The 25,350-nt window shown below is 44.9% G+C and overlaps 1 protein-coding gene across 1 annotated transcript in view; it reads right to left on the minus strand.

Moving 5' to 3' along the window:
• Nucleotides 1-200: 200 nt before the first annotated feature.
• Nucleotides 201-25,350, minus strand: part of KDM3B (lysine demethylase 3B) — a 74,421-nt gene continuing 49,271 nt past the window's right edge. The window contains 13 exon segments of the mRNA XM_006035604.2: nucleotides 201-1,475; nucleotides 4,059-4,193; nucleotides 4,822-4,998; nucleotides 5,755-5,894; nucleotides 6,373-6,492; nucleotides 8,549-8,679; nucleotides 8,824-8,914; nucleotides 13,520-13,691; nucleotides 14,222-14,488; nucleotides 17,099-17,355; nucleotides 18,448-18,721; nucleotides 21,567-21,694; nucleotides 22,235-22,342. Of these exon segments, the coding sequence (XP_006035666.2) occupies nucleotides 1,395-1,475; nucleotides 4,059-4,193; nucleotides 4,822-4,998; nucleotides 5,755-5,894; nucleotides 6,373-6,492; nucleotides 8,549-8,679; nucleotides 8,824-8,914; nucleotides 13,520-13,691; nucleotides 14,222-14,488; nucleotides 17,099-17,355; nucleotides 18,448-18,721; nucleotides 21,567-21,694; nucleotides 22,235-22,342 (2,081 nt within the window). The 3' untranslated portion in view covers nucleotides 201-1,394.

A 25,350-nucleotide genomic window follows, 5' to 3' on the forward strand; every position in this document is an offset into this window, starting at 1 on the left:
CTCTGAGGAGCTGGTGCCTAGGCAGTGGCTGTGCCAAGCTGAGCGTGCCACCGGGGCAGCTGGGCTGGCTGGAGCTGCCGCCTCTTGGCCTGGTTCAGGGGCCGGCGTCCCGGGGCCACGGCGCCCTGGCAGGCCGCACGGAGCCGAGGCAGGAAGGGAGCAGGCTAGGCGTCTACAGTAAATGACTTTTATTTTTAAAAAAAAATGAAATAACCGTGAACATATTAACAGGCCTGCAGGTGGCACTACAGTACAGCTGGATATAAGGTAGATACATTTCCCCATGTACCCGGACAATGAAATCCACCGCATCAATGCTGACATTTAGTTAATTCTGAATACAGTTCTATCAAGCAGGAACGTTTTACTTAAAATAGTTCTGGACAAAGCTGATATCTGAAAATTAGTTTTCCTTCACTTCTGGAAAGGATAGAAGCCCCGAGCTAGCACCGGCACCGGGTGAACTATTGCCTGGCCTTACCAGTGCAGGAGGAGATGCACAACATCTCCAAGTCAAAACAAAGTTCATGCCCCTTTTTACTTCTCATTTTGAGGAAACTGGAAGGGGAGGGTCAATTTCTCTTAGCTCTCCTTTGGCTGATTTTGTGCTATTTTGGACTGATTTCTACAAATCATTTATTGATTTTATTGAAAGGAAGACTAAATGTAATGTGCCTTTCCTTGCAAATCCAGGAACAGTTGTGGTATTTCAAAAATACTAAAAATATCTACTTTCATGAAATATTAACTGTTTCACTACAAACCTAGTTTTTCACTAAATACACAATTCTCCTAATTCTGGAGCCTCCTGGGAAAAGCAGTGGGTTCTCCCTGTATTTCTGCAGTTCTACAGTGTATAAACGGCTACAAGAAGGGGAGTGTGGAGAACAGCTTTATCCCTTTTCCTTGGCCTGTATCAATCACACTAGGAAGGATTAGCGTGTATGTTTCTGCAGTTGGGCTCCTGGTGGTCACACTTCTGCAGCAGCTATCTACTTAAGTCTGCAATAGGATACCCCACCTCCAGCACATTCCTTCTAATTTCTTGGAGACTAACTAGGCATGAGGAAAAAAAATGTCACACTCTTATACCATTTCTAATTATAATATGCAGGAACACCATGTGGTTTCCATGCAATTCCAATTTGCAGAAGGCCACAGGAAAGGGAAACGGCACCTTTCATCAGACAGGAATTCTGCATGTAACAGTGCAACTTCCCATTAGACCTTCAGTGTTGAGGCAGCGTAGAAAACAGTGGCTGAAGAGTGTGTGTAATACTGACCACACCAGCTCTTAGTGAGAGGCTTCTGCTCCCGCAGAGGCAGTCAAGTGCAGTCCCTGTATGTACTGTGAGCAAAGGCTTACTTCACAGGGGATTCAGAATTAGCAACTCCTAAGACCTAGCCAGTTTGGATTCGTGAGCCTTCAGTGTGCCAACAGCATCTTTCACTGCATGGTAGATAATGTTCTTCACCTAAAACAAAAAAACAAAGAGCCCCCACAAAAATCAACACATATGATTAAATCTGGCACAACGAGCAGCATCTTCAGTTTAACAAGAAATTACTCCCACAGTTTTAAACAAGCAGAGCTAGTTAAACTCTGGCAATTAGCTCTATAGTCATTGGAAGATAATCGCACAAAAGAGTTGGTCATTGACCAAAGGATATTGGTCTCGGAATCGCAGAAAAGGAGGGCTGGAAGGGACCTCAGGGGGTCACATCTAGTCCAACTCCCAGCTCAAAGCAGGACCAGCCCCAACTACATCATCCCAGCCAAAGCTTTGTCTAGCTGGGTTTTGGAAACCAGTGCTTCACCACCCTCTTGGTGAGAAAGTTTCTCCTAATATCTAACCTCAATTTGCCTTGCTGCAGCTGGAGCCCATTGCTCCTTGTTCTGTCATCTGCCCCCACTGAGACCAGCCCAGCTCCATCCTTTTTGCATCTGCAGGGAGGTGAAGGCTGCTATCAAATCCCCCTCGGTCTTCTCTTCTGCAGACTCAATCAGCCCAGTTCCCTCGGCCTTTTCTCACCAGTCTATGCCCCAGCCCCCAAACCATTTTCACTGCCCTCCGCTGGACTCTCTCCCACTCTCTCTCTACGTCCTTTCTGTAGTGGGGGGCGCACAGCTGGACACAGGACTCCAGATGTGACCTCCCCAGTGCTGAATAGAGGGGAAGAATCACCTCCCTCCATCTGCTGGCAATGCTCCTGCCAATGCCGCCCAGGATGCCGGTAGCCTTCTTGGCACCAAGGGCACACTGCTGGCTCCTGTTCAGCTTCTTGTCCCCTGTCCCCCCCAGGTCCTTTTCTGCAGAGCTGCTGCTTAGGCAGTCGGTCCCCAGCGTGTACCTCCCAAGTGCAGGACTTTGCACTTGTCCTTGTTGAACCTCATGAGACTTCTTTGGCCCAATTCTCCAATTTGTCGAGGTCTCTCTGAATCCTAACCCTACCCTCTAGCGTATCTACTACTCCCCACAGCTTGGTGTCATCTTCAAACGCGCTGAGCGTGCACTCCATCCCAACTTACAAATTGTTGAAGACATTGAACAAAACCAGCTCAAGGACCAACCCCTGGGCACTCCACTTTCTACCAGTTGCCAACTAGACATTGAGCCACCAATTACTACCCTTTCAGCCCAACAACCCAGCCAGTTTTCTTTGCACCTTACAGTTCATTCATCCAACCCATACTTCCTTAGCTTGCTTGTGAGAATGTTGTGGGAGATGGTATCAAAAGCCTTGCTAAAGTCAAGGTATATTATGTCACCTGCTTTCCCCACAGCCACAGAGCCAGTCATCTCATCATAGAGGGCAATCAGGTTGGTCCGTCATGACTTGCCCTTGGTGAATCCATGCTGGCTGTTCCTAATCAACTTTTCTTCCAAGTGTTTAGAAATAGATTCCTTGAGGACCTGCTTCATGATTTCTCTAGGGACTGAGGTAAGGCTGACTGATCTGTAGTTTCCCGAATCCTCCTTCCCTTTCTTAAGGATGGGCGCTAGGTCTGCCCTCTCCAATTGTATCGTCTTGCATTGCTAGGCTTTAATTCTTCCTCTCTTAAAATACCTACTTGCCCCATTTAAACGTTGCCACAATATTATTACTCTTCCTTCCCTCTGAAATGTCCTTTGTATTCCAAAACATTATTAATGATCTCTGTCACTCGGCCAGAGACCTTCTTAGCAGCTCATTCACACATTTCTTGGGCTACCAATTTAAAATGTCTTAATCTTAGTAGATGCTGTTTTGAATCCTCCTTAGTAACTGGGGTAGTGCACTGGAGCTTACTTCTTCAGCTATATGTTATAAGAGCATGCCATCCCACATCTTTCAACATTTGTAACAAGTATTTATGGAACATTAAACCTTTCCTGCGTCAGTTTTACGGTCTAGCAGCAAGGCTTCTTTTGTTCTTAGGCTTCTCGTACTTAAAAAAAAAAAAAAAAAAAAAAAAAAAAGAAGTCTCCTAAGCCCTGCCAGCCATAGATCTTTCCCAAGACTTTTGGCTTCCCTTAGAAATTAAGTGTAGAAAATTAATAATTTATGGGTTTTATTTCCTTTCTTCCATTTGTTATAGATGTCTGTCTTACTTTTAACTGCTGCTCTCACTACAGCACTGAACAAGAGGATTAAACAACTCTGTTTAAGCCAGTCCTTTTGTATTAAACATTTTTCCAATGCAGAGAACAAAAGGAGAGCAACGAGGAACAGACATCTTTTCAGTTCATTAGTCTCTTAGTACCTTTACCCTGGCTAGTTGCCTAAATATATGCCATAGCTTCATCCTAAAGCACACGTGCTCACACAATCTCTTCAACATCCTTTCCAGCTGATGGTCTAAAGACTAACTCATACAAGTCAGCTCCTTTGTCATATATACACAAAATCATGATCACCACCCATTCTTGCCACCAAAGGAGAAAAATCCTAAACCTCCATAGCAGCGTTGCTCAGACAAAATCAGGCCTATTCAGACTAGTAATGACATTTCTTTTAAAGACTTCAAGTCACCAGTCAGCACAGAAATAGTTCCCCCAAGATGGACTGACAGTTACCTGCAGCTTATCTTCATGGTTCGTGTGAGTGTTAGACAAATGTCTGAACTCTTGAGTCAGGCGGAAGCAGTGCTTTACATGTTCTGGAGATACAAAATCTTCTGCCACTTTAATACAGCTGTACAGATTATGAACCTAAAAAACCCCAAAACATTATAGCAGTGGATGTTAGACACAGCAAAACTGAATGACCCAATATAGAATTAATACAGAAGAATTCCATGTACTGTAGGTTCCTGCTCACCTAGCTACCAGAGACTGAAGCTACCCAGTTTCACGCAGAACAATTCACAGAATTAGTCTCATGTCAGAAGTGCAAACACTCTACTGAGCGACAGCCAACCTCTCCCTATAGATGCAGGACTGCTCGCTACACAACCTTCTCTGGTATTTTGCTGACCAAGTGTTAGAGGACTACAGTGATGGAGCTTCTACCACTTCCACTGGGAGTCCGGTCCAGAGCCTAAGGAAATCTCAATGTCAGGAAGTTTTTCCTAAAATAGTCAGTCTCAGTGTTCATTTTCTTAATTTTCTCCCAGTAATTTAGTTATACACCTACTCCCGTGGTACCGCTATGCTTACTTATTCAGTTGTTTAAACTGTACTCAAGCATCACATTGATAAGAATGTTACAAACAGATTTCTATAGCAACTGTCCTCCAAAACCGAAGGGCTCAAGTCAGTGGTCATATTTCAGGGCGCTTTTGGGAGATGAAACAAACTTGGCTGTAAGGTTCTTTATCATCTGTGACACTACACTTACCTGGTGGGGTGCACCTGCAGGGATGAACACTGCATCTCCTAGGAACTGTACTATTGCCCAGCCTTGTACACCATACTCATCATAAAGACGCTTACGCAGGGTCTGGTCCAAGTACCAACTTTGGTCATGAATTGGGTCATGATCTGGGGGATTTTCTTGACCTTGTTCTTCTCCAACCTAATACAAAAATATGAAACACATCCAGAGGTAGCAAGGTTCAGTACTTCTCCCATCTCACATAGCATTCTGAGCCAACCCTGACAAATATGATTTTAAGCTACTACAATGAGAAATACTAGCAGCGCAGAACATAAAGGATTTCCAAGCAATGGCATCTGTACTAATTAATATCCCTTCCATATCTGTCCTTGAGATGCTAGCATGGGCAAATCATTTATATTTTCTCCATGCTTGGAAGCAAAGTAATCCCAGTCTTCTCAAGGACGGAGTTAGGCTTTTCTTTGTGGCTACAGGGGACAGGACTAAGAGCAATGGCCTCAAAAATGCAGCAAAGGAAGTTTAAGCTGGAAGTTAGGAGAAACTTTCTGACTATGAGGGTCATCAAGCACTGGAACAAGCTACCTAGGGAAGTTGTGGAATCTCCGTTACTGGAAATTTTCAAAATCAGGTTAGATCAGCACTTGATTGTTATGGTTTAGTCAGGGATGATCCTGCCTTAAGCACAGGGCTGGCCTAGATGCCCCCATGAGATCCCTTCCAGTCCTTCTTTCCTATGATCCTATGACTAGCCACACACACCATTCCATTCAGTCACATTCACAGAAGAGGGCAGTGGTTGTAATTTCTGCAGGTGAATATTTTTGTGGTAAGGAACACCAGCTGCACAAGATTCAACCCGAATCCTCCAAGTCCCTATAGATGAACCTTTCTTGGCCAACAGTAAGACACAAGCCTTCTTTGTCATCGATATACCTTCCGCAGAAGTTCACGGATCTTCTCAGCATCCTTGGCAGCATAGATGTGCCACAGAGCTCCAGGCTTTTCCTTCCCTTCGTGGATTCGCTGCTTTGTTACATCATCAGCATCTCCTTCATCAATTGTTTTCAGCACCTCTGCAAAGAAGATCCCCACAAAAAGCTGAGTACAATCACAGAGCTTTTATGTCCAATACGTAAGCAGAAATTACCATCATAATCTTTGGACTCGTACCAGTCACTAACTGACTGGGAAGCAGTCTAAAAACTTGGTCATAAAACATTCACATCTAGCCAATCCTTATTTCGCAAATATTTGAAAAACGGTAAGGTGGTTTCCTTCCCCTCCCGTTCAGTTCTCTTCTTCATTCCCCCACAAAACTGCCACTGCTTTCACAAAACGTTGTGAACTATCAGTGGAAAAGGCACTACTAAAGAACAGATTACTTTCTAGACGTGTGAATGTTCACTGAAGATACAGCCTACATTTCCAAGGTGACTTGTTGCATCTGGCCAAAGCTGCAAGACTCTTTAAAGAGACTTGGAAGCCCACATACACATTCCTCTTTCCACAGCGCAGTTTTCATAGGACAGTAAAACGTTTCCAAAACATTACCATCATCATGGGCCCCTTCGCCAATGGGGATCCCAACATACACCATGACATTAACGGCATCAGACACATCCAAGTGTAAGTTGGTCGTACCAACACGTCTGTCTTCCGCAGTTATTAGCCCTAAGAAAAAGGACAGTGTGAAAGACCAGCACTGTAAGACAGACAAGATCCAAGTTCCTGTGAAGAGAACAAACAGAGCTCTTTTTGCAAGCACAGGGGCTTCCTAATGCACGTTTACTTTTGATTTCTCCCATCATCCATGAAACGGTGTACAAAATCAAAGCTACATATTTAGAGACCTGAGCTACAGCTCCCTAGCTTTTCTAAACTGAAAAAGGTTATGAATGCAAAGCAATTTGAAGTAGTACGTTGCGTTCATTACTGTTGCAACATACAGCAATGAAACATTTTTTTCCTAATCCCTTCTTTTACTTTGCCATGCCTGTAAGCACACTGAGCAAGGGACTGAATATTTTTTTGATGGAAGACATTTAAGGAATTTTTGCCTTTTACTTTTAACAGAGGCCAAATAAAGGGGTTGCCCGTTTGGTGGCAACACTTTTTAACAGTCAGATACAACACTGAAGTATTAATTTTTACTTCTGGAAGGCAATATATTATGCAAGAAGTCCTACAAATTCTGATTTTTAAAAGAAGAAAAAAGTTTAAACCAAAATGTGTTCGTTGCATTCCCCACGCACATAAGATGGTACAAAAGAGAAACTGGAAGCAGACAAAACAAGTTAGCTTTCACTAGTATTCACTGCTTTTTTGTTGCCTCATTTCCTACATCTAGTACACTGTCTGACTAAACTACATGCTCTTTGGCGCAAGGACTATGATTTCTTACTGTCTAAAGCCTGTCACATCAGGGTGTTAACCGCACATTTAAGGCAACTGTTGCCTTAACATACAGCTTGCAGAAGTTGGTTCTGCTACCTGCCTAAATTAAAGCACCAAAAACAAAAGACTTGAAAGAGCCCCATTAATCATAATCCCATTTTCACCCCCTTATTGTATAATAGTTGTGATGTCTCTGTAGTAAAGAAACTGCTTTCTCAGAACCTCACAGGTGTTTCACATTTTTAAAGCCAGAAGTCTGATCACTGGCTTAGCAGGCGTACGATTTCATGCAGCAATTCCTGAATTCTAAGTCAGTGACCAGGGGTAGATTTAAGCCCATCTTTTATAAACCGACATCCCAAAGGAAGCTGGCTCAATTAAAAAAGATTTTACAAAGTTTAGTTTTTAAACAACATTTCTACAGTTCACCCTTCGATTATAAAAACAGTTTCCTTCCACATGTCTGCACATTCGCAGGGTCACCAGCTTAAAACAGTTTTGCAACATTAAGACAGATCCAAATAGTTGTTGCTTTAAAGGAAAAAACAAAGTCACGTGTTTGAGGCCTCAACCTACTTTAAATAACTGGTTAAAAACAACCAACCTCCCCCCCATTTCTATCATGATTCAAGCTGTTTTAACTTCAAATTGTTCCATTCTGCTTCTGTCCATCAGACACAGCAAAAATAACTTCATATTTTAGAATGATTACATCCACAAAAGCATGTGCGCCAATTGTTTTGGATATTTTGAAAAATAATCATTAAATGCTAATTGCTTTTAACGCCTGCAGAAATTGTCATCTGCAAATTTCAGACTGCTTCAGGATGCTTATTCAGGGCACGTGCTCTGGCACATTTCCCTCCATTAATATCCAATCTGCTGCACACACAATTTATCTTACAAGGCTAAAAATATACATTTAAGTCTAATAATAGGGTCCAATCTGTCTTTCAGCCTGAGGTCACCAGAACTGCTTTAGCTCAGTCATGGAAAACAGCTAAATATCATTTATATTATAATGTAATATACACTATAATATTACATATATTCATATAACATACACTAGAGAATATAATGTACATTATGGTAATAATTTATAGGGAGGTTTTAAGTTTACTGGTGTGTACATGTGTACACATACGTACTCATGGAGGAAAAAGCAGCACATGGACATCTCTTAGTGTTGGTCCAGTAAGACAACTCAACCTCCTCTAGAGTAAGTTCTCAGACTTAGCTAATGCTTTCTTGCCATACAAACTCCAGTTCTGAGGATATACACAATGAAATAAAGCACAGCCACAAGCTCATCTCCAGCTCTGTTCCTACATACCGTAGGCATTGTACATTTTGGGACCCAGATCAGGACGTACAAAGTAGCTTGGCAGCCTAGAGGCCAGATTTAACCTGCCGTCCCTCTTGGTATACTCCGGGAGAGGAAGATTCTCCATCAAATCCTCAAACCTACGCAGGAAGAGAAGAGAGCAAAGACCCTTTCAGGTCACGGGGCAGGACGAGCAGACGAAGAACAATGGAACACCAACAGAACGGTCCTGCTGGTAAAGCAGTCAGGATCCCCTGTTAGTGCTGTTGCTCCAGATTCCTTACCTTGTAGGCATCATGTCTCTAAAATCCTCCCCTGGAGGCCAGTCCTTTAACTTCAGTACCATCGGCTGTCCATCTTCCGACCTCAGGCGTTCTGCAAGATGAGACACATTTCACTCTGCATGCTGCACCTCTTCACCACCCTCTCAGTCTCATCTCCATAGTAAACTCCTTGTGACGGTGACTTTGTACACTGTCCAGCACAGTGCACACTGCTCCCTGGTCCATAGTACAAATTAACTTTACTAGTCAAAACAGGAGCCACAGCAGAGTCTAAAGGAGATTCCTGCAACTTGCCAAATCCCTACACACCAGATCCCCCCGCCGAACCACTTCTCTTGACATCACAGAATTTTACCATTCATTCCTACAGAAGGCAGTTAAGCCAACGCCCAATGCTTATGAAAAATCTCATCCTACATTGTTTTTGCCAACCTGGATTGCTTCTAAAACACAATGAAATCCACTGTGGTCAACGCAAGGGACTGGTAATGCACTGCTCAAATCTCAGTCCGCAGGGTGAGGGACACGCACACAACCTCCAGAAGACATCCACCACGCACAGCCTCTCATTTACCAAATGTGGTGCAGAGCAGAGCAGGACATTAAGAAGGCAACGCTCACAACTGATTTTTACCCATACCTAATTTGACTCAAGAATGAAGCCTAGTCCATTTCTTCTCTTCATACGTGATGCTGACTAGTTTGACTAAAACAGGGGTGCTCAAACAGACCTGGCTGCAGAGCTGTGTCATCCAGCTAGTGGGGCTCCCCAAGGTCTGGAAATCTGGCAGCACGGGAGTGATAATTAATGCTGCCACTGCTCCCCTGATTTCAATTTTCTGGACCCTTAGGGAGCTGCATGGGCCATATAATGTTGCCCTGGGTGCCAGATTACACCAGCATGCAGCTGCACCCATGGGCTGGCCAAGTGCCAACTCCCCTCCACTCATCTGACAATGAAGCCTGGAAGAAACCTCAGGAGGTGACATCTAGTCCAACCTTCTGCTCAGAGCAGGACCAGCCTCAACTACATCATCCCAGACAAGGCTTTTTCTACCAAGATCTTAAAACCACCAAGAATATAGATTCCACCCCCTCTCTGGGTAGCCTGTTCTACCCTCATGAGAAAGTTTTTCCTAATAATGAACCTAAATGTCCCTTGCTGCAGCTGGAGCCCATTGCTCCTTGTCCTGTCATCTGCCCCCACTGAAAACAGTCCAGCTCCATCCTCTTTGCAGCCCCCCTGCAGGGAGGTGAAGGCTGCTATTCAATCCCCCTCGGTCTTCTCTTCTCTAGACTCAATCAGCCCAGTTCCCTCGGCCTCTCCTCACCAGTCCTGTCCCCCAGCCCCACAACCATTTTCATTGCTCTCCACTGGACTCTCTCCAATTCATAGATTCATAGATGTTAGGGTCGGAAGGGACCTCAATAGATCATCGAGTCCGACCCCCTGCCTAGGCAGGAAAGAGCGCTGGGTCTAGATGACCCCAGCTAGATGCCTATCTAACCTCCTCTTGAAGACCCCCAGGGTAGGGGAGAGCACCACCTCCCTTGGGAGCCCGTTCCAGACCCTGGCCACTCGAACTGTGAAGAAGTTCTTCCTAATGTCCAGTCTAAATCTGCTCTCTGCTAGCTTGTGGCCATTATTTCTTGTAACCCCCGGGGGCGCCTTGGTGAATAAATACTCACCAATTCCCTTCTGTGCCCCCGTGATGAACTTATAGGTCTTCTTTAATAAAAGAAAGAGAACCATCAGCAAGGATCTGGTGGTGCCTTTTGATTCCTAATGAAGCTAAGTGTATGAAAACTATGGGTAACTCTTGAGTCCCTGACAAGCTGCCCAAGATAAATTGACTCCTGTGATGTGTTTCACTTCTTGTCCACAAAACAAAACTCCTGAAATGCTAGTTTTTTAGCCTAAAACAGGCTTAATTAACCAGCAGGTAGGGAGGGGTTAGGTGTTCAGCATCTGCAAGGTGGCCACCTTGAAATTATTTGATTCAGTATCAATGCATAGGTCACGCTCATCATCAAGATTTCTTCGGACACAATAATTTAATTGGGAACCTCTGTTTCAATGCATAGGTCACACTCATAATCAAGATTCCTTCGTGCACAATGACGTAATTGGGAACCCGTTGCATCCAGGTGCCTGCCTCTCATAGCCAACTCCTCTTGAATATGAGATCCAGTTCCTCTTGTCAGCCCTATCTGCACTGAGTTTAAATACAGCCAAGGTCAAAAACTTTCCAGAAACCGACCCCTCCACCACGACTCTCTGGGTGCGGCCCTCCAGCCAATTCGCCACCCACCGGACTGTGTAGTCATCCAAGTCACAGCCTCTTAACTTGTTCACCAGTATGGGGTGGGATACCGTATCGAAGGCCTTCCTGAAGTCTAAGTATACGACATCCACCCCTCCTCCTGTGTCCAGGCGTTTCGTAACCCGGTCATAAAAAGAGACTAGATTGGTCAGGCACAATCTGCCTGCCACGAACCCGTGCTGGTTTCCCCTCAGCATAATTTGTCCTGCCGGGCTCTCGCGTATGTGAGCCTTGATAATTTTTTCAAAGACTTTGCCAAGGATGGAGGTGAGACTGACTGGTCTATAGTTGCCTGGGTCCTCCTTCCTCCCCTTCTTGAAAATGGGGACCACATTGTGTCCACATCCTTTCTGAGGGGGGGAGGGGGCAGGCAAAAATGGACACAGGACTCCAGATGTGGCCTCCTCAGTACCAAATAGAGGGGAAGAATCACTGCCCTCCATCTGCTGGCAGCGCTCCTACTAATGTGCCCAGCAAGCTGTTAGCCTGCTTGGCCATATACTACAGGTGCCTCGAGCAGTTATCTTTGGATCTATAAGACACTGCAGAATCCTGCTTATTTGTCAGACCTCCACAAGGAAGTATCCGAGAAACTAGCTGACAGCCACTTCAAAACGTCTGTCTTTTACCTGTATCCTGGACCCGCCCCACCAGTCAGAGCTCAGGCCAAGCCATGGCACAGCATGCCTTTAGCACTGACAAATTACCTTTTCTGGCCATAGGTAAGAGAGATTTTACATTTATCCTTCTAGATGTCTTATGATACTACTGACTATGGCCAATTACAGTCTTGCCTCAAATGTAAGAGGGACTTAAAAAACCCCAACAACAAACAAACCAAAAACAAACCTGGCCCCACTTCCTTATTTATTCAATTTGTGTGTCACTCGGGGGCAGATCTAGAGGGGCTGCAGTGATTCAGCTGCACTCCCCTTACCGACCACACCATGGACGCAGCAGCCGGGTTTTCTTTTAAAGACTCCAAATCAAGTAAGAACTCCCTACTTCCCCCAGCCTCGCCCTCCATGCTCAGCAGCATATCTCCCTCCCCACGCCTGCAACCAGGGAGGGACTATACCACTCGTGCTGCACACACAGCCAGGGCACATGGACCGCTCATGCTGCATGTGGCAAACAAAGGGAAGAACTCCTCTGTGCTGCTTGCACTGAGTGCGTGGCCACTGGGGGTGGAGAGCTGGGCTCCTGTGTGGCAGAGGGACACCAGGCCTGCAGGCTCGCATGGCACGCAGCCTCCAGCTGTTTGGAAGCTGGGGAAGTCCTGAGCAAGTCCATCATTCAGCTGCTTGCTGAATCTAATTTACCCATCTTCAAAGTCTTCCAGGACCCTGGCCCAAGACCTCAGAAAGCGTCTTGTTAGAACAAGAGTCCATGACCCACCCCATCCCTCCGGAACGCTGAAGTGGTCAGCCTCAAGACCAGGGCGGCAAAACGGCGGATCCGGCCAGCAGCCAGACTCCATTTCCAAACAGCCCCTGCCTGCGCAACAGGCCATGGAGACCAGCTGGGAGCCATGCAGTCAGGGTGCACGGCTGGGCAGGGAGCTGCTCCGGGGCCAGGAACTCGAGGTGGGGACAGCATGGGACAGCAGCAGAGCTGCAATCTGCTCCCTGCACATGAAACCTGCACTCGTTACCAGGCAGTGGATCGCAGCTCTGCCCAGGGCCCAGCCCCCACCAGATCCCGGGGTCTCCCTAGCCCCGCCTGCCCATCTTGGTCCTGGCTGCAGTCCCATCCCAGCCACCTGGCCACATGTCCTGCCTGTGTGCCTGGCAGTGGGTATGGGGCAGACAGGCAAAGGTGTCTGGGAAGCAGGGCTCGGCCTGGTAGTAGCTGCCAGAAGGAGCTGCCACTGCAGAGGTGACGGGATATGGAGGGCCGGACTTTGCCCACCCCTGCTCAAGACTGATCCTTACAAATAGGGCTTTCTTTGCAGCATGACCATGGTTCTGGGAGGTTGTCACCAGGGGATAAAAACATGGAGGTGGCAGGACTTGCAATCACAGCAAAATGTAGAACCAACTTCAACTTTACCACGAATGCAACAAGAGGGGGAGAGAGAAAAGATCAGACTACCAATCTCTTGCAGTACAGACCTTCTACTTATTTATTTTTAATACTGTTGTAATAAGAGTTCTCTGCTCCAAAGTAGTCTGACTGTACTAAGCTACTTTTGGCCTAACTTCATTCTTCACAATTTCTCCACCCAGAAGTCACTCTCTAGTGAGCCTTGCAAGGAGCAGCTGTGGCTTTACACCTCGAGGGAGAGCTACTGGAACATGTAACCTGTGGTATCTGTGACAGGGATTAGAAGAAGAATGAGATGTGCTGTTCTACCACGAGTCTGCACTTACTAGAAATTATTTCAAAGCCATCCCAGAAGTCACGCACTTTCACATCTGAAATTATGGCACAGTTTCTGCAGTTCACCAGATCAACATCCTGGTCTCCAAACTCCAGACTGAAGGCCTCTGGTTTCCAGAGCTCTGACTTCAACTTCTTATGGACTCCAGAAACTAGCACAGGCTACAGAAAAGAAAGGCAGGTGGCTCATTACATTATTAGCCAAATTTCCTACTAATTTAACTACATCTCTCTCCTTCTCAGGAGCTGGATTTTCTTGGCCATCACCAGAGAAGGAAGGCATCAGATACCAGCTCCTTTTCACATAAAAGTACATCCCCATTACATCGAGCAAATTAGCAAAGTCAGAAAATCAAAATTCAGTTCCAAGCCATTTTCAGGTGTCCTTACAAGAAAGTCTAGTACCATATAGCACCATATACACCCCCCTCTCCCCCCAAGATCCAGTAGGCATATGTAACTATATCTGGCTGTACTTCTAGATAGACTATATCCACTCCTAGATGAAAGGAAGTCTAAAATACAGCAAATAGGAATGCCACAAAATTAGCTTTATTTTATCCCTTCCTTTATTCTTTACACAGAACTGTACGTTGTCATCGACTATTCAGAGCAGGAATAGAGGAAGCTTTTTTTCCACTCTCCAAAATACCCGCTCCAGTGTTACAACCTGGCTATTCATTTTCACTTACCTGGCCCTGTTTCCAACACTCCCTGAAGATCTTCCAGTTGTTTTTGTTGCTGGGATCATGAAGGCATAGGAGCCTTCCATCACAGAGCCAGGAATGAGACGTGTGTGGATCCAGAACATTCAGTCCCATTACCATTTCCTTCACCTCTTTTTGAGTGTCAGCCAAGTTACTTGTTCGCTTTGCAGCATCAGATGTCTTCTTATTTTCCACCACAGAAGCAATGATATGATCTAGGAAGTTGGGCAGACTGGCTTTACCTTTGGCCCCCTAAAGACACAAATATACAGGCCAAGTTCAGTTTTCACAGACGTTTACATAAGGGCAATATGCGTCTGCCCTAACACCCTCTTGTATTTCAACCGTGGTAACTGTGTTATCACAAGACCTTGTACGCAAGTCAGTACACGGTTGGGAGGGGGTACCGACAACAGCATGTCTGCTGCTGCTGCCGCCAGTGCTCTGCAGAATGAAGGCTTGGAAAACTTGCTGCATTCTAACAAGATTAACTGCTAAGCCTACAAAAATTAATACTGACGTCACAATATCAGAAGCTGTTCCCTCCTACCACCATCAGTTTTATTCCTATCAAGTTATGAAATGTTCATTTTTTCCTGTTTCCCTTAAATGCGTTTTATGCACTAAACAGAAACAGACCAGTTAAGATCGCTTGCTTTTGTTGTTCTGGTTTCTGTTAAAAGGGAGACAGCAATCCCTGAATATATAAGCAGGAGTAGCTCGCACAGGAATAGGAAGGCAGCATTACCTCTGTATGCAGCATAATAGAGACTGTTACTTAATACTGTGCCCAGTTCTGCTGTCTACAGCTCAGAAAGGACACTGAAAATTTGGAAGAGATTCAAGAGGAGAGCTACAAGTGTTCGAGGCCTTGAAAAACATGCCTTACAGTGAGAGATTTATACTCGAGCATTAGTTTAAACAACAGAAGATTAAGAGCTAGTTTTGATCGTGACCTACAAGTGCCTCAATAATAAAACTGTTTCTGGTAAGAAATGGTACTTTCTAGCAGGAATAAAGGTATAATGAGAGCTTGTGGCTAAGAAACTGATGGTGCTCAAGTTAAGACAGAAGACAGCGGCCCAGTTGCTACGATGCTATCTGCTCCACTGCAAGTCATTTGGGCATACTGTTTGATTCACTTGAAAATTCTGGAGGTCAAATGATTTCAGTGAAACTGAAATGGTGCAGAAGTTGTACATTTTAATAAAGGAAATCCCAATACAGATAACTTCACAACCTTACGCGTGTCTCCTCTTCAAATGCTAGTAATTCAGACTTTTACAAAGTTCTGACCCTAATATTTGAGATCAGAAAAGCAGCAAGGGATCTTTGTTGATGAATTTGTCGCTGCTCTTGATAAGGAGTAGCAACAATAACTGACATGGTTCTGAGAAAGGAGAAAAAGGATAAACCTGTGGTTTACTGTGCCACGTTGCTAGGAAGGGTATGCAGTTACAATGGTAGGGAATAGAAGTGTGAAGACTTTCCTTCTGTAGCCACAGAAGAAATTCCTTTTGCCTTAAGGCATTTCACAGTTATCTACATCTTAGCTTGTGGATATATGTTCTCAGGGCCATGACATTTTCAGAAGCTCTTAAAAGCTGAGTCACAACTACTGGTTTCACTTTCCTGTGACAACAAAGCTTCCCTTTGTAGTATGTTCCAATCCTCTTGCCAACAAGCTGAACTATTAAGACCCCACCTGCCCTGGCTCACAGAGTTCAAATGTCTTGCTCTAAACATTAGAGCAAGGCAGTGTTACTCTAAACCAATAATGACAGATGCCAGGAGGGTAATGAACAGGGGGACTGTGCTCACACCAGGTACGCCTGGTTCAATGCTCCCCTTCCAAAGCATCTACTTCTGCCACTGTCGGAGACAGGATACTGGGCTAGATGGACCACTGGTCTGACTCAGTAAGGTGCTTCTGCTGCTCTTACTAGATCGCACTGTGTATCATACCAGTCTAACACCATCCCTTACCAGAATCCGAACACCTTCCAGAATTAAAACACAGAACAAAAAGCTCGCAGTGAGAGCCAAGTCCCTGGTGGAGTCAAGGGACCGCGGCACTTCTGAAGGTAAAGATCCTATTTAGGGAAGGGCTTTTTGTTACAGATTGCTCATACTGGTAGTGCTTGCCCACTTCTTAAAGAGGCTTAAGTTATATTTCAACAAGGAATTCTTGTTCCAGAATAAGAGTTTTCAGTTTGGAAGTACTCAGTAATAGCCACTGTCTTTTAAATTCACACCCTACCTTAAACTAGAATCAACTTCAAGCGTGGGCAAGCCCTTAGGGTTTTCTAAGGTAAGAATTCTTGGGGTTCCTCTTTTTACTTCCTTTTTTTTTTTTTTAAAGCAGGTCACGTGTGGTTGTTGCATCATTCTTATGATGGGTATCTTCAAAGGAGAATTTTGCAGCATTTCTTTCTTTAAGGACAGCCTTACTTCACATTCACCCAATCTCTGGAAATCTGTTCTACAGCTGGGTCCCCTTAACCAGCAACAGCTTTCAGGCTAATCTTAAGCAGGACTTCCCAAAAAATCAGACTGCTTCTAGATTGAGCTTTCATGGCAGCACAGCTTACCAAAAAGGAATTTAAGAGTCAGAGTTAATATTATGTCTAACTAATGGCCACTTCCCTCCAAGAGGAGAATTTGTTCATGACAACAAAGGACTAAGCCCCATAAATAACAATTGTGTCAAATTATTTTATGGCTTTTTTCACCATCAAATGAATGTCTTTGTTTATACCAAGTGCCCAAAACGAATGCTGTTTGAATGCAAAGAGAACTGTTAAATTACTGAGAATTTTACCTCAGAGCATTACCTATTTGCAGGAAGACAATGCTACTTACCATCGAAGCTGCAGAGAAAACTGGAGGAAATGGGATTCCTGCATCTAATGGGACCTGAGGCAGTTTTCCTGGTCCAGAGTGTAGCAAGTCTCTGAGACTCGAACCTTCGGTTTTGTTGCTAGATGCAACTGGGCCCAACAGGAGGCTGTTAAACAGCTTTGGAGTTAAAGGGGAAACCTTTGCACTGGCATTGAAGGAATCCAATCCGAAGGGCGAGTGGGATTCTTTGCTGAGCACCGACCTCAGCGATCCTGCTTCTGTAAGCAAGAATTAGAACTGGGTGAGATGGAGCACCACAACAAGGAAAGGTCTGAGACAAGAGTTCAAAATAACACAGCTACTATCCTGCAGCAAGCTACAGCAGTTTACCTGAATGTTACAACTCAAGAATAGCATTACACTCTGTTGAGGTCCTTTCCGACCCTAGCATCTATGAATACGGGATGAAACACTCTTATACACGGTATTGTACACTGCAGGGAGGTGTTACCAAGAGGCTGTTATCATTGTGGGATAAGGCCTTGAGAAGTACAAAAGATAATTTTGACTTAAACACGTTTGATTTACAAGGAACTGCAACCTTATTTGAAACAAATTCCCCACCTGACCCACTCACCTTCCAAGTTAGTTCTGAATCCTTCACCACGAAAGCTGTAAAGATTACTGCCTGCAGATTTTACACACAGTCGAGAATACTACTGGGAATGTGACCTTTAGAACTAGTAAGCAACAAGAAGGAACAAGACTGTTTGGGAAAAGTTAACAACATCTTTCTATCACTCATCGTGATGAAAAAAGTTGCATGCTACAACTCCTTCACTCTACCTAAGCACAGTCTTTATGGGGGCCACCTTGAACCATCTTTATGGCAGATGTGTCCTGAAAAACAAATATTTCTGAAATGATGTTGTATATTCCGAGTTTTTTTCTTCTAAAACCTGCCTTGAACATTTAAGTGACTAGAAATTCCACTCTCTATTTTCCATGCAGGACGCTAACATCAATTTTAGCAGTTTCCATAAGCTACTTAACTGATACCAGAAATAAATGTTAAATTAGACCTGACATCATGTACCAGTGTGACAAAGCCTTCCAGAAAAGATACAGCTAACAGCAGACTAAAATGGGATAAATGTGATTAGGAATTATATGCTCTCCCTTTTGTCACCTCCACACAAGTTATTTCGAGATACTTTCCACATCCTTTAAACCTAGTAAAGAAAATGGATCCAAAGAGGGAAGTGAAGAGGAACGACCATGCCCTTTTCCATCTAACAAGATGGGACTCTCACCAAGGTAATACTGCAACCCTTTTCTACAAAAGGCTATGGGATAGATCTTTTACTTACCTTTTGTTTCTTCTTTTGCTTTCTGGGTTGCTAAATCAGCAAGCCAGTGCAAGGCAGATGAGGGGGTCGTTTCTGGACACAATGCCCTGTTAGTCTTTGTTTCGCTTGTGTTACTGGTTGGTGGCGTGTCTGATTTTGCAGACTCCTCAGTTCTACCATCTGTAGCCTCAGGTTTAGGACCAGTATCCATCTCTAGCTGTCCTGTCCCTGTTGCTGCATTGGAGAAGGTGCTCTCATTTCCAGAGGCAGACACAGTAGGATTTACACTGGGAAGCTAAAGAAAACATGCACATTTAGATGCTGACTTTAAAAAACCAAACTGCTCCCCCTAAACTGGAACAAATGAACATTTAAGCAGCTGATAACAGCAGAACAAGGCAATACAGTCTAGTGTCATCAAGGTAGAATGTGAAGCCAGAGGAAGGCCAGAAACGCAAGAAATCTACTCCAACTTTCACCCAGGAGGAGGGAGTGCTAAACTTGGAGTGGGGCTGCTGCATCTGAATCATTCTCAGCTTGCTCAGTCATAACATTGAGAATGCATCAGCAGCTGCCCTTTTGAAACATTCCCCTTTTGAAAGGGCTCCAAGTGATCATATGTCCACACCCTAAGAAACATCGACAGCATAATTTCGTTATTCATACTGATGTACAACGTGCCTTGCCGAGTTATTGCTATGCAGTGATCTCAAAGCCAAGGATACCACAGTAAATCATGTATGTAAAAAATGTCCTTTATCAGGCTTCAACTTAGTCATTACTGAATTGATTCAAAGTCTCCTTGTTCTTGTGTGATGAGGTAGAGAGAACAGTCACTGTAGACCAGGCACCATTCTATTTATTTGTACTATGTGTGCACTCTTCACCTCCTTTCTAAACTGAACAGTCCTCATCTTTTCAATCTCCCTTAATACAGGAGTTTTAACCAGGCACAAATCATTCATCCTTCTTTTGAGATCTACCCCTAATTCAGCAATATCTTTATGAGATAAGGTGACCTGTATTGTTGGAAGTATCCCATATTCCACTCAATAAGACAGCAAAATATTTTCTGTATTATTCTCCACCCTATTCTTTATGCACTGAGAATCCAGTTTCCTATTCTGCTTGCTGTTGTATACTGTGGAAATGTCTTAGTTATGGTAATGTTATGGTATCTTTTTAAGTTAATCTTGCAAGGTCAAGTCTGTGATCAAGTCCTGTTTATTTCCTTGCAGTTTTCAGAAGCCAGGCATCCTTTCCCATCACGTTACACCAATCTGCCCAACTCAGACCTCCTCTGGTCTCGACTTACTGAAACAGCCTAGTCTTATCTCCAAAACTTGGTGTCTCTTTATACGATCTGTCATTTCCACATCATCAACACACGAATAAAATGACACAGGAACTACTATGGAACCTTGCTGTTCATCTTTTGCACGATGAACGCCAACTATTAATTCTTCTTTATTTGTCCCATAACAATATTTTGTTTCTTGCTTATGATTATAAGCACTACTTCACAGTCAGGGCGGCTAGGATCTGGAATCAACTTCCAAGGGAAGTGGTGCTGGCTCCTACCCAGGGGGGCTTCAAAACAAGGCTAGATAGTCACCTTGCTGGGGTCGTTTGACCCCAGCATCCTTTCCTGCCCATGGCAGGGGGTCGGACTTGATGATCTGCTCGGGTCCCTTCTGACCCGACCAACTATGAAACTATTTTCCTTGGTAGCGTCTTGGAAAAAGGCTTTTCAAAGGTCTTCTGAAAGACTCAAAAGTTACATCAACAAGTTCTCATTTAGCACTATGCTGACAACATCAAGACTTTTAACAGATTAGTAAGGCACCGTTTTCCTTTGCACTATGGTCTACCTAGGTTATTATATTCAGTTTTTAATCTTCATTACAATCAGTTTGTTGAACAGCGATAACTGTTTTCAAATACAAGTAGAAGAATATTTGGCTACTTTCTAATTTTCTCAGCATAGAGGCTGGTTTTAAATGAGAGCTTGCATATTTTTGCAAGCAGCTCACTAAATTTGTATTTCAGCTCCTTCAGCACTGTGGGATTTACACTGTTCGGGTTGGGTGACTTCCTGTATTTTCAGTTCTCAATTCGGTCCAGCCTCTCTTTTGACATTCAGGTCACCAATAGTACTTCTTCCCCATTGCCAGAAAAGAAGAACAGGGATCTCCACCACCCCCTGTGAAGACCGATGCAGAGACCCTCTGTGGTCAAGACTGATACATTTCGGTGCTCAGTGCTGTCCTTATCCTTAGCCCTTTGAGACCCAGCAGTCCCAATTTTTTTTTTCGTGAGTTTCCTGCTTCTGATGCACTTAAAGAAACTCTTGCTGTTTATTTGGAGTTTGAAAAGTCATTAGCTAAAGGTGCGATTTCAGCCCTTCTAATGTCCTTCCTACATGCTTCTAATTTATACTATGGCTTTATTAGGATCCCATTTTGAAGAAGAATATCTTTTCGACTCTAGTGGACCCTCAACCCATTTGATCATATTGATATAGTCCTGGATTTCTAATCAGAGTTTTTGGTCACAAGTATTATTGATGAGATTTCCTTGCTGGTTTTTGAGAGTAGCATCCAAGCCACCACACTTTTTCTTTCATCTTTCAACTTCAGCATCTTTTCTGACTCATTCTATTTTACTGAAATCTTCACTTGTGTTAATATTTGACTCCTTAACTTCTGCTAGGACACTGACTAACTATAATGTGGTCAGTAGCATTCTTGATTACCGTGTTTCTGTTACTTAGCCTGACATATCAGCTTTACAACTAGCTATTTCTAAGGACAAACGCAACAAAATCAATCAACGGTTAAAATACTGCACGTCAAGAACCAGATTCTCACATTCTGGCCACTTATCTCACTTTACGGGGTTATATATGGATAGTTGAAGCTCCCCTGATCATCTTTGAATCTCTATTAAGTTTATTGAAAACAGCAAAATCAAATATACCATAACAAGCCTAACAGTTAGTAGCTGCTGAAGTAGTAAGACTTGCAATACACAGGAGGTTAGATTAGACGGTCTAATGCCACCCTTTGACTTTTAAAACTCTTCTCCAACACTCAGGGTCAAGTACAGTATTTCTACTCACAGACTCACTGCTTACGTACCTGTGACATCCCATTGGTGACAGCTGGTCTCAGTACGGATTTGTTCTGTCGGTTAATACAGGGGCAGTTTGCTTTAATTCCCCATTTGCCTCGTGCTGCATGCACCATATCTCCAATATTATAAAGGGCTGTAAGGAAAGTTAAATGTTTTGGTGATGGAGCTGTGTACAAATCTGGAAGAGACACTGACCCCAATTACTGCCATCTCACAGTGAAAGTCTTAAGGGTTGATGAAAGCCTCAAAACAAGATGCTTGCATACACTCTAGTGTACTGTGCAACAGTGCTCACGTTGGTCCTGAAAGCTGGTCCTGTCAGGGAGATCCTACCATTGAACATTTCCCTGCCCTTCAGGTAGGATTCTTCCTACTATTCGCTGTATCTGGTTACTGGTAGCATCTTTGAAAAAAAGATGACTGAGCCAAAACAAGAGCCACATGCTTTGGATGCATGTTATCCCCCTTTGGTAACAGCTTAGTCTCACACGAACTATTTTCACCTCAATTCCCAAGCTTCCTTCAGCAGAACACCTTCTTCATCCAGGCACCCTCCTCCCTGTCTCCACTAAACAAGACAACAGCTAGAAAACTTAACTATCACACTTCCTTCTCTCCTGCCTCTTGAAACAGGAGAAGTTATATAGAGTTTCCTTCTAGTTTCAAATATTACCTGTTCCAGGAATGATTTGGGTTGGCATAAGATTTTCTGGTTCATGAGACTGTCCCTTCGCACACTTCAGCCATGAGAAGACTTCCTCATCACCAATCTCCTCTGTTTCTGAAATGGTAAGAGCCAGACACACTTTACTCTCCTAATAAGTCAAAGAATATTTATTTGTCACTGTTTCAATGAGTTTCATCTCCGAGCTGCACGATCAACAACAAACCCATCCTGCCCTGGTGAGCACAGAACTAAGACGCTTCAGAACAAAATCCATGGCAGCTCCCAGGGGCTCTATTTTGCCCCTACCATCCACAGAAGGCTGTTAAGACCAGTCTTTTGCACAGAAGCGTCCACTGAGGCCACGCAGGCGCCTTGGATAGCCTCATCTCCTGCAGTGCGGGCATAACAGGTAGAACAACCCCCGTTTCTTTTCCCCTTCAGATCCAGCTGTTATACAACTCCAGAATCGCGTGGAAGAAGAAACACAGTCATACATGGACAAAGAATCTTGGATTTCAGTTACCAAACTGGTACGTAACTCTGCTTTCCTCGAGTACTTGTTCCTATACAGTTGACCCTTTATTCTTTCAGCAAACAGCAAAGCCAACCTTGGGGAAGCTGCAAAAGGTTCATCTCCTTGTAGCTAGAAGGATAACACTGTGGACATTTAATTTACATAGCCTAGCCTCTATTTTGGAAGACTGAGGTTAAGTGAAGAACCTAAGACAGCGTGTATTCTTATTTAAATAAAATTTCATTACTAGTTTTTCGGGAATTTGAGAAGGAAGGAGGGGACGGGCAGAGTTGAATTATACCCTGTCAGTGTAAAAATGGGCTGGGATCTCCCCAGCTAGTGAAACTGCTACAAAAAGGAGGTTTTCATAGATACATATACTAGGGAATAGGATACCACAAAGAGATTCCTTAAATATAGGTCCCATTAAATCTGAAAGGACAAGATTAATATTCCACAATGGGTACCTATGGAAATGGAACAGGCACCTATGGAAATGTACTGTGCTATAACTACTGTAGGCCTCAGTATCAATAGCAGGGATCTGAGAGTCAGTGACAACAGGAGAGATTCAGATTTCTCAAACTCAGCAGGATAGAGTACCCTGGTGTTAGACAAGAGAGCACCCTTAAGACCAGTGCTGCTCTTGAGGAAGTTAGCAATAACAATATGACTAGAACTAAGCACTTGACACTGATGCCAGCCAAAGTTACAGCATCGAAGACAGAGGCACCACAGCAGCTGAGATGGAAGTTACTTAGCACACACATGCAGTACTGATGCTCTGAAACTAGCTCCCTTCAAAGGTCCAACACTACTCCCAGTTCAGCTGAGGAGTCTCTAGAATTGTGGCTCAAGCATCTTTCTAGCAGAGGTTTTGTTGGGAACTGGTCTCTTGCTTCAACAAAGGAGCCAGAGGAATGCTTTCCTTCCTATTAAAATTTAGTTTTAATGTCCCTAAATTGATTTTAAGCCTGGCCATAGGTGACTGGTGTCTCCCAAGTCTGGAGGGGCACCAGATCACTGACGGGGAAGGGGGGTCCCCCAGTGGCCAATCGCCAAGCCAGGCGCTTCCAGGGGGTGCACAGCTGATCTCAGGGGGTGCGCATGCACCCTCTACGCATCGCCAATAAGCCTGGCTTAGGGAGATAGGACCCAAAGCTATCTGAGCCCACACTTTGATAGCTGGCGTTTGTTAGAAGAGGAGGGCTGGACTTCAATCAGCTTCAAAAGATTTAGTAGAAACATTTAGTAGGTCCCTGGCAGGCGCGCTACTGCTAGGGACTCTGCCCGTGGTGCTGCCTACCTGCAGCTCCTCGGAGGTCGCCACCCAAACGGAGCCCTGCCCCCCTGTCTGTGGGGGCGGCCTGGCGGGGACCCTGCAGTGGGGGGGGAGTGGGAGCCCTCTCACCTGTTCCTCTTGTGCCCACCTTCAGGCCCTAGAGGAGCAGGAGCAGGTGAGGGAACTCCAGGAGGCAGTGAGCAGGCTGAGGGGGATCAGGGAGGGTGAGGCTGTGATTGATGGGTACTTCCATTCCTTACAGCTCCAGATGCCTACGGGAGAAACCCCATGAGAGGGATCTGCAGCAAAGCAGTGGCAGACTGTCACCTCCGGACCCAGGCAGTAGGAGCAGGCGTCAGCTTCCCCATTGAGACTAGGGAAGAGGGATGAGGCCCTGGCAGCTTTGGTGGAGGATGCAGCAGAGGAGGCCGCAGAGGAAGTTGTCCCTGCAACCCCCAGCCCTGGACAGACTGGGGGACCACTGCCCAGTCACAAGAAGAAATGCCGGGGTCTTGGGGTGGGTGACTCGCTCCTGAGAGGCACAGAGGGACCGATCTGCCGACTGGATCCTATGGCAAGAGAGGTCTCCTGCATGTCCGGAGCTAAGATCAGCGACATCAGCGAAGGGATTCCTGATCTCATCCAGCCCTCCGACTACTACCCCATGGTCCTTGTCCATGTGGGCACGAACAATGTGGCTGGGAGTAGTCGTGACCACATCATGAAGGACTTCCATGAGCTGGGGGCCAAGCTTAGGAAGTCGGCTACAGAGATGGTGTCTTCAGGAGGGCTTTGGATTCTACAGCCACGATCAGCACTTCCAGGCAGGACGCTTCCTGGGATGGGACAATCTTCATCTCTCTCCCAGAAGTAAGCGTCTGTTCTCCCACAGGTTGGCTGATCTCCTCTGCAGAGCTTTAAACTAGGTTCGATGGGGGACAGGGAACCAGTGGTCGAGGAGAACCCAGGGTTGGCAAGCCACAAACAAGGCACTGGACCAAACCAGGTAAGTACTAAGGGGCACACTAGACATCAAGGCGAAGGGGCACCAAGAGCACCCGTCGGGGGGCTAACGTGTCTTTACACACACGCAGGAGTATGGGGAATAAACAGGAGGAGCTCACACTCCTACTTGCTAGCACCCAGTATGACCTGGTTGGCTTAACAGAAACATGGTGGGATTCTACTCATGACTGGGTGGTGGGCATTGAGGGGTACAGGTTGTATAGGCAAAACAGAGTGGGGAAAAAAGGCAGGGGTGTAGCTCTCTCTGTTAGGGAGCTGTACATATCTACCATCATCAAAGCAGGGGAAGAGGAGGGGAAT

This window comes from Alligator sinensis, unplaced genomic scaffold, assembly GCF_000455745.1.
Source record: "Alligator sinensis unplaced genomic scaffold, ASM45574v1 scaffold1170_1, whole genome shotgun sequence".
Classification (NCBI taxonomy): Eukaryota; Metazoa; Chordata; order Crocodylia; family Alligatoridae; genus Alligator; species Alligator sinensis.